The sequence below is a fragment of the Morone saxatilis genome, unplaced genomic scaffold, assembly GCF_004916995.1.
Source record: "Morone saxatilis isolate NCDOM2014 unplaced genomic scaffold, NCSU_SB_2.0 Contig9, whole genome shotgun sequence".
Lineage (NCBI taxonomy): Eukaryota > Metazoa > Chordata > Actinopteri > Moronidae > Morone > Morone saxatilis.
The window spans coordinates 8,937,358-8,949,835 of NW_023340268.1; the positions used below are offsets into that span (position 1 = coordinate 8,937,358).

Consider the following 12,478-nt stretch of genomic DNA (forward strand, 5'->3'; position numbering starts at 1 on the left):
TATGCTGAGCTGAACCAGCTCCTGGCTTCAGGTTCATATTCACCACACAGACCTGAGAGTTGCATCCTCTCATCTAACTCTCAGCAACAAAGCAAATACGTGTATGTTTTAGGATGAGGCAGCTGTGCTAACGTATAATAACACCCTGAGCTTATTTCTTCACTGTGTTTTTAAGGGTGTTTAACAGGTAGCATTAGCTTTCAGGTTAAGAGTAAACATTCTGTCGCTCCGTGGGAGAAACCGGAAAAGGAAAAACTGGGACATAAAGTCAGCCTTTTTCTAGGAAAGGTTATGTAAAGGCCAGCAGCCACTCCTGGGGAATGTCTATTGTTCAACTAGAAAGCTACGCAGCAGATTTAGAAACAGAAATGTAAAAATGTGATTTTCCTGTAAACAATGGGTGTTTGATCATAAAGTAAATACTGGATATAAATGTATTGGACAAATTAAAAACCTTTATAGAAAAACCTGCGTGCATTTTTTTTAGTGTCTGTAGTTTGAATTTGAACCGTTAACCAGTTTAACGCCCAGTTTTACATATCAGACATTGTGTACATTGGGTTTATTGATAATCTGTATTTTTTATATATTTGTTTGAATTATTCTGTTTATTATTCATTTTATCTCAGGGATAAATAAAGTTTTATCTTGTGAAGAACACCCTCACTGAGTTACAGACATTTACACCTGATATATGATCGGTTGTTGACCTCGCTGCTGTTACTCAGCTGAATATTACACTTACAGTAACACTGACGTCTTCTTTCCACCCTTAATAACAGGCGCTCACTGAAAATACCCCTCCATTTAAATGTAAGCTGAACTTTACAGTACTGTATAGGTTAAACAGCTCTTATTGGCCACTGCTACATTTACTGTAACGTGTGTCTTCTTTCAGTCCTCTGCGGTTTCTTTCATTTTCATATGTCACTACACTGATTAACCTCTTTATGAAGCTGTAAAAGCCATTCAGCTGTCCAGAGTTTCTTCCTTTTCTGCCTGTAAAATCTACTACTGTAAAAGATGTTTTATGCTGTATAATGTATGAGAAGCTCAAAGGTCCAACTTTAGAGGTAATATTCATGTGTTTTATTGGCAGAGTAAGTTACAGTCCAGGGACTCATAAAGCCTCTGAAAATGTTCGGTAGAAGTTCAAAATTATGGATTGCTTTTGTTGGAAAGCTGACTTTGGGGAAATCCACTTTTTCCTCTGTCAGCAGGTACATGCTGTAATCTGCATTTAGCTTTTATTTTACAGCACATGCTTAAAGGATCAGTACACGGCCTGGATGTTGTCATTAAATGGGTAATTTTGTCTGAAAGTTAGACACTGGTCATGCTTGTGATTACGCATACAGTATACCGTGTATGTACATGCTGCGTCTCCCTCCTTTACGATGAGTTGTCAGCGGACTCTGTCCCTAATGAAAACATTCACATAAATCTGTAAGTCAAAGGAGATTAGACAAGAGAGATAAAGACAAAGCAGAGTTTCCACTGCGCCTCTGGCTTCATTCACACAAAGGTTACAAACTCAACAGATGAGATCTTTAAATGCACAAACTGTGCATAACTCTTCTGTGTGTTAAACCCACTGATAGAAAGAGCACCTGCTTTCATCCCAGATTGATATAATACAAGGACTAACAGTAGACAGCTAAAATTCAATTTTGAAGGTTCGTAAAAGGTCTATTTTCATGTTCATTAATTAGTCAAATGCTCTGAAATCAAAGTCAAGAATGTTATTTATATGGACAAAAAATACCAATGTGTCCTTATGTAAGAGCTGCTAATGCTGGGTATAAATTAATTGTGTGTATATGAAAAATAAAACAATAAAATCCACATTAATATGCACCAGACACACTGAAAAAAGTCTCCATTCACCTGCTGCTTAGGTAAACTAAATAAAGTAGAAATATGTGCAAAATGGGTTTTGATACAGTTTTAATTTTTAATTTTTATTTTTTTTAAATGCAGAATACAAAATATAGCAACATATATTAAACACATTTTTATACATTTACCATTATCATAATTGGTGTGGTGAGATCTGTAGTTCAACAAAATACTATAAACTCAAAACTGTATTTTCTCCACCTGACAAATTTTGTGTTTCTCATCAACAGACACTTTTAATAAAAAGCACAAAAATAACTCTGTACAAAGCTGTATTACATGTAATACATGTAAATTACAAGGAAATTCAAGGAGGAACGACAACACGTGAGACAATGTGAACTCACACTTTTACTGATGGTTACTATTAAATAACTTGAACGTGTCGGTAAAAGGTCAGCTGAATGTGTGTGTGCGTGTGCGTGCGTGTGATTGTGCGTGTGTAGCTATAAAGGGTAAGATGAGGTGAGGACATTAGTGATTATTTTATTTTAAAAACTCTGATATAGCCTCACTACAAAAGTTGTGTAATAAATGCTACCTTTTTAAAATATTACTATGTTCAGTTCAGACTGTCAGCTCCCTTGCTTGTAGTTTGTGGTGTAATAATATTAATATTATTAGTTAAACAGCAACCTATTGCTATTTAGAAATATACGGGAAAGTTCACAGGGAGGAAGTATTAAATAAATAACCACATCTGTGATCAAGGATCCCTTTTGTTAGAGGGAACAAGGACCATCTTCCCTTTTCATCTCTGGGGGTCTCATCGAGGTCATTTACCAGAAAATGGCCATAAATGAACCCAGAACGATGTGTGTCCAGGTTTTAAAAGCTGATTCTCTCCTCATAAAGTGACAGCAGCAACAGAATACCCCACCCGGTCAGAAGGCCGACATTCTGCAGCAGAAACATCAACCAGGGTCTCTTGTTGCTGATGTGGACCATAGTGGGGAGCTAGAAGGAGAGAGAGGGGAGACGGAAGTGGAAGATTATTGAAAGATTAAAAGAGTATTTTAACGACAGACACTGTAGGTATCTTCTAGTTCTGTAAACGCACCATATCAGCCAGCCCCACATACAGGAAGAGTCCCGCAGTAATGGCGGCTATCCACTGTTTGGTGGCGAGGTCCGTGGCGACAGACAGAGCGACATACAGGCCGACGAACGAGGTCATGGCGCTGCCGACGTTTAAAAGCAACGCCTTGCGGACAGACACACCGCTGTGGAGCAAGATGGCAAAATCACCTGGAGAGACACGAGAGCAACGGGATGAAGTTAGGAAGGAGGAGTGAGTGTGTTACCGCCTGGACACATATGTGTGTGTGTGTGTGTGTGGTGTAGTGTGTGTGATGTGTGATGTGTGTGTGTGTGTACCCAGTTCATGCGGTAGCTCGTGGCAGAGTACAGCCAGTGATGTGGCCAGACCAGACTTCCATGACAGGGAGAAAGCTGCGCCCATCGCTAAGCCGTCTGCAAAGTTGTGGATCCCGTCACCGATGGTTATCATATAAGGCAGCAGACGCTGTTCTGTGGAAGCAGACGGTGGTGGTTAGTGGCGGGGTAGCCACGGTAATTAGCACCAGTTTAATGATAGCGGTGGTTGTTTTTCTCACCTCTGGTGCGTTCTTTTTGCTCTGACAGGGATTTCTCGTTGTCTTCGTAGCCGACCTGAAATGTAGACGTTACATGAAACATAACTGCAAGTCCTGTCCTGACAAAACGTGTTTTTACAAACTCTTTGCTGAAGGAACTGAGGGTTTCTCACACACAATGAGGCAGCGTACAACCATTTTAACAGGAAACAGACGCTTTTGTTTACAGAGAGGTCTAAAACCTGATTATTGGTGCTATACCAAGAGGCAAAATGTTAACGTATGTTTGTTTCTTACCAGATCTGCTTTTGACCCTGACTGTGACTTGTCTTTTTGTTTCCTTTCCTGTTGATACATTTCTAAAACCCTCCCATGGTCACAGTGGTGAGGCTCTGACTCTTCCTAAAGAGAGAAAATAATTAAGTTTTAGCCTGAAAGTTGAAGCAAAATGAAAGATCTTGAGAAACAAAAGGATTTGAGGAAGTAAAGAACAGATAAATACAGATTTAAGGAAACAAATGCTGGTGTTCTTTGTTAATCTTTTGGATTATGTGTCTAATTTTAAACAATTCATAGCAAGTTTTCCTAGAAAGAAACTCTTTAATATAATGAAAAATCAAGAATGGTGTGTAAGCCTCCATATTTATATCCTTATCTGCTTTATCTGTTATTGGTATGGTATTTTTCTGTCTCTTACCCCATGATGATGTTGATGATGGTGATGATTATCTTTATACGTGATCAGAGAGAAGATTGTTTCCATCAGATAAAAGTAGTAGATCCCGGCGATCAACACCAGCATCTTGTAAATGTAGTCTGGAACTTCTACCTGGGAACCGTCATGTGAATGGTCGTTGCCGCCGGTGTCACCTGAGTGCACGTGTAAACCTAGAAACTGGACACACGGACCGCGACCAAGAGTCAAAATGGGTATAACCCTGCAGGAAAATCAACTTCACTATGATCCCTGGTGGCCTTGTGGTTATGAAAAATACCATGTAACTGCAAAATTTAAGTGAATACTGGAGTTGTCAGCTCTAAAGTAGTAAAAAAAATGTTACCATGGGTAGCAGGTGCAGTAAGGCATCTCCAGTCAGCGAACCTACAGCCAGACTGATGCAGAACTGGATGCACAGCTGGAACACGCTGGTACAGGACGAACAGAGGAGCACCACAATGCCAAACATGGATGTCAGCGTTATCACCAAATTGGCAAGCGTTGCATAGAGGTATCCTACGAGAGGAAGGGAGAAGGTCGTGTATACATGCTGTACATGTGTTACATCACAGATAATCGAGCGCTTCCAAGCCAAAAAGAGGGATGTCAAGAAAAGACTGACAGCGTCTTTTAGCTGGACATGTTTAATAGTCTTTTCCAACAATATAAAGGTACAAAAATGCATCTAGAGTGAGGTTTTACTGTTATAGGATGGTTATCAACCCTCAGGTCTCCACACACACACGCACACACACACTTACTCTCAGCCTTAGTAAGCCCGTCTGGTTTCTGTGGCTCTGTGACCTCCGTACAGGCTCCGCTCAGGATCTGCTGGACGAGCGCAGGGCTGAGCTGAGCCAAGCCGGACCGACCCAGGCCGGAGGAGGCGGAGCTGTTGCCTGCCAGACCGTAGATCAGGACCAGCTCTTCAGCCGAGAGACAGAGCTGTGAGAAAGAAAGGTCAAAGACTTCAGCACAGTCTGTTAATACTGAGGTACATAGTTTGTCTGTACAGATGAAGGAAAACTTGCTCATTTAATAGGCAGAGAAACACCAGGATTAAATTTGTTTTACTCTTGGGGAAGAAAGAGCTGCTGGAAAATTGTTACATAGATTCAAGTAGGTTGTTGAAAGACACATAGGCCTAATATGTCTTTAAATTTCAAAATGTGCCAATACATAATATGCCCTTTAAAATAAAAAAAATACTGTAAATGCAATACTCAGAAGAGTTATTTATCATTATTGATCAGTGAATTATAGAGATAAATGAGGTATCACTGAAACATTTTAGTAATAATCTTTGGACACACAACTATCTCTCTGTGCCTCGTTTCCTGTCTGCAAATATTATGACACATGAAGAGGCATTAGGCATTAGAAAGGAATTAGGAAATCTTGCTATTCCAAAATCTTTAGCAGCACAAAGAGACTGACTTCTCTCTCACACACGCTAACATTTTTGGACATATATGCCCTGAATCAGCTGAATGAAGAGGATATATATGTGTGTGTGTAGCTATAAAGTCTGAGCAGTAACAGACAACAGAGGCTAACTGTTTTAGTTAGCTATTCAAAGCTGCAGGTCATGTTTTGAAAGCATAAAAGGGTAATATATATATAAATATAAAGGTGAGCTGAGATCTTGAACACAGTGTTAACTGATTTTGTATAAATGTTACAGCCCGCTCACCCACACAGTGAATAGTGACAGAGTTGTGCATGCAGAGCTGTAGCTACCACAGACACTTAAAAGATAGATATTACTGATTATACAGTCATACAGTTATATAGTGCAGATTTATTACATTATTAGGTATTATTATTATATGTATTTAGGAAATAATTAGCTCATATGGCTAGTACCATGAGTGAAACCCATTAGAAAAACACCTGTCACATATTATGTTATTTTATTTTAGATAAACGGTGAGATTAGTCAGTACTGCTCCCACACACATATACTGTAAGTAGTTTAAATGCTATCAGTGGCTTATAAAAGCTTCAACTCATAGCCTGCCAATATTTGGTATATTAACATAATGTATAAATAAATGTATATATCACCATCACTCCACTGTCAACCATCAAGCTAAATGTAATCTGCTCTCAAGACAGATTTATTGAATAGCTATGATTTTTTTCCAAGTGTTGGTATATTTATGCACCTGATCCCAGGTGTTGTTTCTTTCATGCCCCAAATGGAGTTCATGGCTGCTCCTCGTCCTTCGTCTCAAACCCCTATCATCATGAGCAGCGTGTTCGTCCTCGTGGTGGTCGTGTCCATGTCCGTCCTCGTGGTGACTCTCCGGTCCGAGGCTCAGAGTCCTCATGAGAGCCTCCAAATCTACAGAATACAAACACGAGTGGTTTAAGTTTACAGGCTTTGGGTTTTCTGAGTGAGGAATCTCTCTGCAGCTCTTTCCGTGCATGTGTCAGCGTCCACGTTTACCCTGGACAGTGAAGTTCTCCGACCCCAGACGGTCCAGGATGTAGTCCAGGAAGAAGCTCTCCTCAGGCAGCGGCCGGCTAATGAAGCATCGACCTTGCAAGGCGTGATACAGGACGCGGCCAAAAACTGCACCCACTTCCTGTCTCTGGTTTGGCGATGACGCGTTGACTTCTGTCATGATGTCACTGGCTGTTACGCAGCTCTGGTTACCATGGTGATAAGGTAGAGGAACAGGTATGGGCATAACAAAAGACAGTTTTATTCAGTGACTCATTCGATAATGTGACAATTTTGGTAATTGTTTTTCATTTTCATGTCATTTTCTCCGGTTTTAGTCTTAACGTGATTGTAAATTGACATTTTCTGCAGATTAATGGATAATAAAAATAATCGTTCGTTGCAGCCTCAACTCGATGACAATAAAGCTGTCCAGAAGTCACTGAGCTGTCATCTTGATCAGCTCTCGTTTTATTTCAATTCACATTCAATTAATGTTTTTTTTTTTTAGATAAATGAATACAACTATTGTATATTTTTGCAGATAACTTTTATATGTATAAAACGTTTAATACTAGGTTTGGGAAGGTGGCTGAGTTATGTCTGTTAATCCTGGTTTATTATTCATTGTTTCGTGAGTCGTGTCCTAACTCTTCAGCTACAGCCTACAGAAAGCAGAACAGAGGCATTTAAACAGATTACTACAGCTAATTTACTTTTCATCATGATGACGGTTGCTACGGTGATGTGGCTGAGTACGGGGCAAAGCCTAACAGGCCTAGAGGCGGCATCACCCAAGTACGATAAGATATGTGGAGTGATAAGTGCCCTCCATTAACGCAATGATGAATAAAGTACATCCGAGAGTGAGGAAGATCATAAAGTGGCTCCCTGGTTACCAAAAAGTTAAATATCGTTTCCATTTTCTCTACAGCATTAAACACTGCTGCATGATTGACCCCTCATCACAGACTCACCCTAACCCAGCCAATCAATTTAAACTGAAGTTATAGCGAGATAAAACTTGAGTATCGGACAGCACAAGCTTCTAGAAAAGTGTTTGTAATGTTTTGTTTTCTTCATTTTGTGACTTTTGATGTAATTTACATTTCTAATGTACCTACCTCAATGTCCGAGGGCTTATAGTGGTCGTGAAGCTCTTGAATCAGCACTTTTAATCCATCAATGTCTATGTGGTCGTGGTCGTGGTGCGGCTCGCTCTCCTCGTGCCGGTGTTCGTGGTGTTCCCCATGCGTGAGTTCATGGAGGAAATGTTCGACCTCCTCTCCCCATCTCCCCTGCTTTGTCGCGTTGCAGACCAGGCCGGGAGATAAAAGATACAGGACGCATCCGGCAGCCAGAGCCGGGAACTGAGACACGCTGATGGTTAGATTTTTTACGCTGTGGACGGACTGATTGCTGATCAGCTGGTGGACGGCATCTGTCAGATCACACTAGACAGCGAGGCATTCACACACAGAGAGAGAGGAACATACATACAGATCAATGGAAGTTGTTGTAAATCAGCAGCTGCTGCAGAGGTTTTAGTTTTAAATCAAAATCTGTTTGTTTTGTTTTTAACTTCATTGTCAAAGAATTATGCACACTGCATTAAAAGCAACCTGTCGTATAATATAATCAGCTGCTTTTATTGGCTTTTATTAGGAGCAATTTGATACGTTATCAAGAAGGAGGGAAAGTGGGCAACAATATAAATGGAAGAAAGATATAAAATGCTGACGCAGAAACTCTCAGAGGAGGAAAAAGGAGAATAAAAAGATTTAAAAAGTTAATTTTAAAAATGGTTTTAGTTTGAGGAGAACGTCTGTGCTTCCTTAAAGTGTCAGTTCACCCGAATGACAAAAAAACAAACATATTTTTTTACTTACTTCGAGTTGTATTTGACCATTTTAGATTTTTTTTTTTTTTATATTTACTTTTGCTTCCCCACTGAATTCAATAAAATATGAACGGAATTTGGCTTGTGCTGAATTAAAAAAAAATACACCTATTTCCAGAAATGCTGCAAAAAAATAGACCATATGAAAACTTAGAAATGTCACTTTCCAAAGCTTTAAGCAACACAAAATGTAATAACTCTCATTCAGTCCATTATATTCAAAGAACGTGGCACATAAAACCAAAACTATCTGCGCGGCTAAATACAGGTCGAGGTAAGAAAATACATTTATTGTTATTTGACCCTTTAAACTCTCAAGAGCAGGAAACTCACAGGGGACAGAGAGTATAAACTCGTTGACATGACATTATAGATATTCATTGTGGGTCAGATGAGGTTTATCATTTTATTGAAGCTCTAGTTTGAATTACCTGTTATAACACTTCTAACTGCGGGCGAGTTATATTACAAGCCTTGTGTTATAATCGAAGCTATCGCCTGCAGTAAAGCTGTTTTCATCACTTTACTTTTTGTCCATTACATTCACTGCCAAAAACCTTTGTTGTTTGACAGCAGATACTTTATCAATCACACACTATCCTTTTGTGGCAGATTACAGCTGACATGTCGGTCAGGTCAGGGACTCTCTGATAAAAGTGGCTTTGTGCAGGTTGCCTGGAAGTAGTGCCCTTCATAATTATTAATTTAGTGACATCTAATAATTAATAGATGTCACTAAAACAGTGACTCTATTGCTTTGAACAACAAAAAATAAATCAAATGTGTAATAAGAGTCATTAAGTACAAATATTAAACACTAACCTAATCAAAATGCTAAAATATGACTAATTCTCCTATTGAGATACATTATTTTGTAATCTTATAGACTTGACAATGAAGTGTATTTATCATATATTAAATACAGTAGTACTCAATTTGATATCTTTATAAGCTTTGAAAGTAAATTTTTTTCAAACATTTGCACTAATAAAGTGACTGAAAGCTTGACTTTACAATGAAATAGTTGTCATCATACCTCTATAACTGTTTACTGATGGTCCTTCATGGTAGGGAGTTTTATGAAGGGTTTTAAAAAACAATAATGTTTTGTACAACAAAAGGCTGTGCAAGGCTTCAACTAGACTGACATTAATTAAGAATATAAGAAATCAGCAGTCATTGGTCAAAGAAACTGGAGGCTTGGCATCAAAACCATTGCCAATTTAAATAGTAACAGTGTTTCAGTGTCAATAATGTCTATAACAAGCTGTAAATAACAGGCATGTAACTTTAGCCAGGCTATTCTTAAAACGTCCATATAGAAAAAGGAGAGTGTAGGGTTAACGCTATTGGAACTGGATCATTAGACCGACCGGTCGAGGCAGATGGCCGCCCACCAGAGCCGGGGTCTGCTCGAGGTTTCTGCCTCTTTAAAGAATGTTTTTCCTTGCCGCTGTCACCAAGTGCCTGCTCATGGAGGGAACTGTTGGGTCTCTGTTCATAATTTTATAAGGTTTAGATAGAAAAGTGTCCGGAGATGGTTCTGTGATATACAAATAAAATTTAATTATATTGGAAAATCATTCAATAACAGCACAATTTAAATATCTTCAGTCTAACCACTGAGTTTCCCAAATATTCAGAGCTCAATTGCACAGTTGTGGTTCAATAATGATCTATAGAGTCAATTACACGTTTCTGAACTGGAAAACAAACTAAATCAAATGGATATTTGGGGTAAACGTGTGACTTGCATGACCAAATTAAAGTTTTAATCATTTGATTTTTCTTCTTTTGGGGCTAAAATGATGTCAAATGTAAATAATACATACCAAACCTTTGCACATGTGTTGTGTAACTATAGTTTATACTCTGCACTTTATGGTTAAATTCAACAGGACATCACAAGATGTTCAATCCACTGAATATTTTAGAAACAGTGACCTCAGGGGAAGCAATTAATTTATAACTGCAGTAGTTCAGACAATGACTAAAAATAGCAAAATTCATAATTCACCTGCACACACACACACAAAAAAAAAACCACTGGGTTAAAAATTAACACAGGGTGGGGTCAATAAGATGACTGAAAAAAAAAAAAAAAAAATCATCAGATGTTTGCCAGCATGCAATTAAAGGACTACATAGTACAAATAGCCAACTAGGTTAACTTGACCCAGTATGAATGGTGTGTTTTGACCTTTTTATATTACAGTTGGGTTACTGGTTTAAAACAACCCTTCTGTTGGGTGGTTTTCTACCCATTGGCACTGGGTTAAATGAACTGGTGCTACATTGACTCCACACTGGGCCACTTTTAACCCAGTAGGCTGTTTGTTAGCTGCATGCTGGCAAAATCCATATCCATATGAGAAAATGTTTTTTTTTTAAATATAAATTGGCATTTTTACATGTAAAATCTGGTACAAAATTAAGAAATAAAGATTAATAACTCCAGTTATATCAGTGTGCCCATGCAGGTAGCTGGTTAATAACTTTTGGACCTCGACCTCTCTCCACACCACCTGCCGCCTGGCTCTCTAACCTGGTTAAAGCCTAATAAAACTTACCTTTTCACACGACACTTCACCGCACTGCACACGTTTCTCCAGTGTATTAAAGAGGGAGCGCAGGGACTCCCCGCTCAGATGCTGCTGTCCCGGAGACACGACGCCGACCACAGCCCCGTACGCTGCCTCCACAGCGGGAGAGCCCGAAACTGAACCCAACAAACCCCAACTGGCAAGAATGAGCAGGGCGGAGAAAAACATCTTAAACCTTTGTTTAAAAACGACTTTTATACACTAAGAATGGATTCACCTGACAGGAAACCGTGTAAAATAGGTCAGATAGAGGCTGATACAGTCTCGGGGTATTTCTGCAGACACATTGAGCTGTGTAGAGCTCAGCTTGCACCTGTTATCTGTTTAAAACCACTGCAGTTTCAATGGACCTGGACTCTGGATTGTGATTGGCTGAGACGTGGCTCGTGTTGTCCTATAGGCTACCTGTCTGTTAAACCCACCTGTGCAGGGCAGAGATGGTCCGTACAGCACACCTTCATGTAGGCAATGAGATCACACTTCAAGATTGATTTGGCATCCCACAGGTCACTTTGCACTTATAACAGTGTTAAATGTTATCTAACGCACGAGGCAGCTTTTATTTTGAAGGGCATATCAAAGTCAGGCTTCTGCTGAGGCTCCTATGTAATGTTATAAGCTCTCCACAGTGGTTCAGGTGTGCAACAGGTGTGCATGCGTAATGTAAACACCATATCCTGGTTTCAGACTCTGGATTAGCTGGCTGTACCCCGACAGGAAGTGGGATACCGCAGCATGTAAACACCTTATCTGAGTCCTGGACACACGTAAACATGGATATATTAATAACCAGGTTTCTCGTGTTCAATGTAAATGTCATATCACAAACCCAGGATACTAATGTGCATGTAAACCTGCTGTCTGACTGCCCAAAATCTGAATTAATTAATTGTTTAACCCAATAAATAAAACAAATGTTGGCTAAGAAACCTTACAAGCTTTAAGTGCTCACAAACACTTCAGTCCCCAAATGTTGTCACATTGGACACTTTACTTTATCCGACAGTAGAGAGAGAGACAGGGGAGTGAGGGGGGAGTCGTAAGGTGGTGAGCTACCACACAGGTTATTTTAAGAGAGCCCCTGAATGGTGACACACACAAAAAGAGATGTTTTATGAACTCACTGATGAAGTTAAAGATGGGAATAAGTAGGAATGTAATTATAAATCACAAGATCGTTAAATCGTGATACAAATATGTGAAGATTTAAATCGGTGAGATTATAAATGAATCGTGATATCAAACACTTGCCTCATAAAAATTATTATTATTATCCTTATTATAAAAAGGATTCTATAATTTGATAAAGAAAAT

General features: G+C 39.2%; 1 protein-coding gene across 1 annotated transcript; it reads right to left on the minus strand.

Annotated features, from left to right (window-relative positions):
- Nucleotides 1–1,983: 1,983 nt before the first annotated feature.
- On the minus strand, nt 1,984–11,620 carry slc39a4 (solute carrier family 39 member 4). The gene is made up of 12 exons (XM_035680900.1): nt 11,132–11,620; nt 7,786–8,115; nt 6,665–6,866; nt 6,381–6,559; nt 4,974–5,157; nt 4,556–4,728; nt 4,192–4,389; nt 3,792–3,896; nt 3,516–3,570; nt 3,277–3,429; nt 2,960–3,147; nt 1,984–2,856 (listed from the first exon to the last, which is right to left on the minus strand). The coding sequence occupies exons 1-12, from the start codon at nt 11,330–11,332 to the stop codon at nt 2,728–2,730; spliced, it is 2,097 nt and encodes a 698-aa protein (XP_035536793.1). The 5' UTR covers nt 11,333–11,620; the 3' UTR covers nt 1,984–2,727.
- Between the last annotated feature and the right edge of the window lie 858 nt (nt 11,621–12,478).

What these genes read in the sequence shown, in the direction of transcription:
- slc39a4 (XM_035680900.1), bottom strand. Translation starts at nt 11,332, where the DNA reads ATGTTTTTCTCCGCCCTGCTCATTCTTGCCAGTTGGGGTTTGTTGGGT. An exon ending in GGAGAACTTCACTGTCCAGG is followed by an intron (nt 6,560 to 6,664) that starts GTAAACGTGGAC and finishes TGTATTCTGTAG; the next exon opens with ATTTGGAGGCTCTCATGAGG. An exon ending in GAAACAACACCTGGGATCAG is followed by an intron (nt 5,158 to 6,380) that starts GTGCATAAATAT and finishes TCTTTCTCACAG; the next exon opens with CTCTGTCTCTCGGCTGAAGA.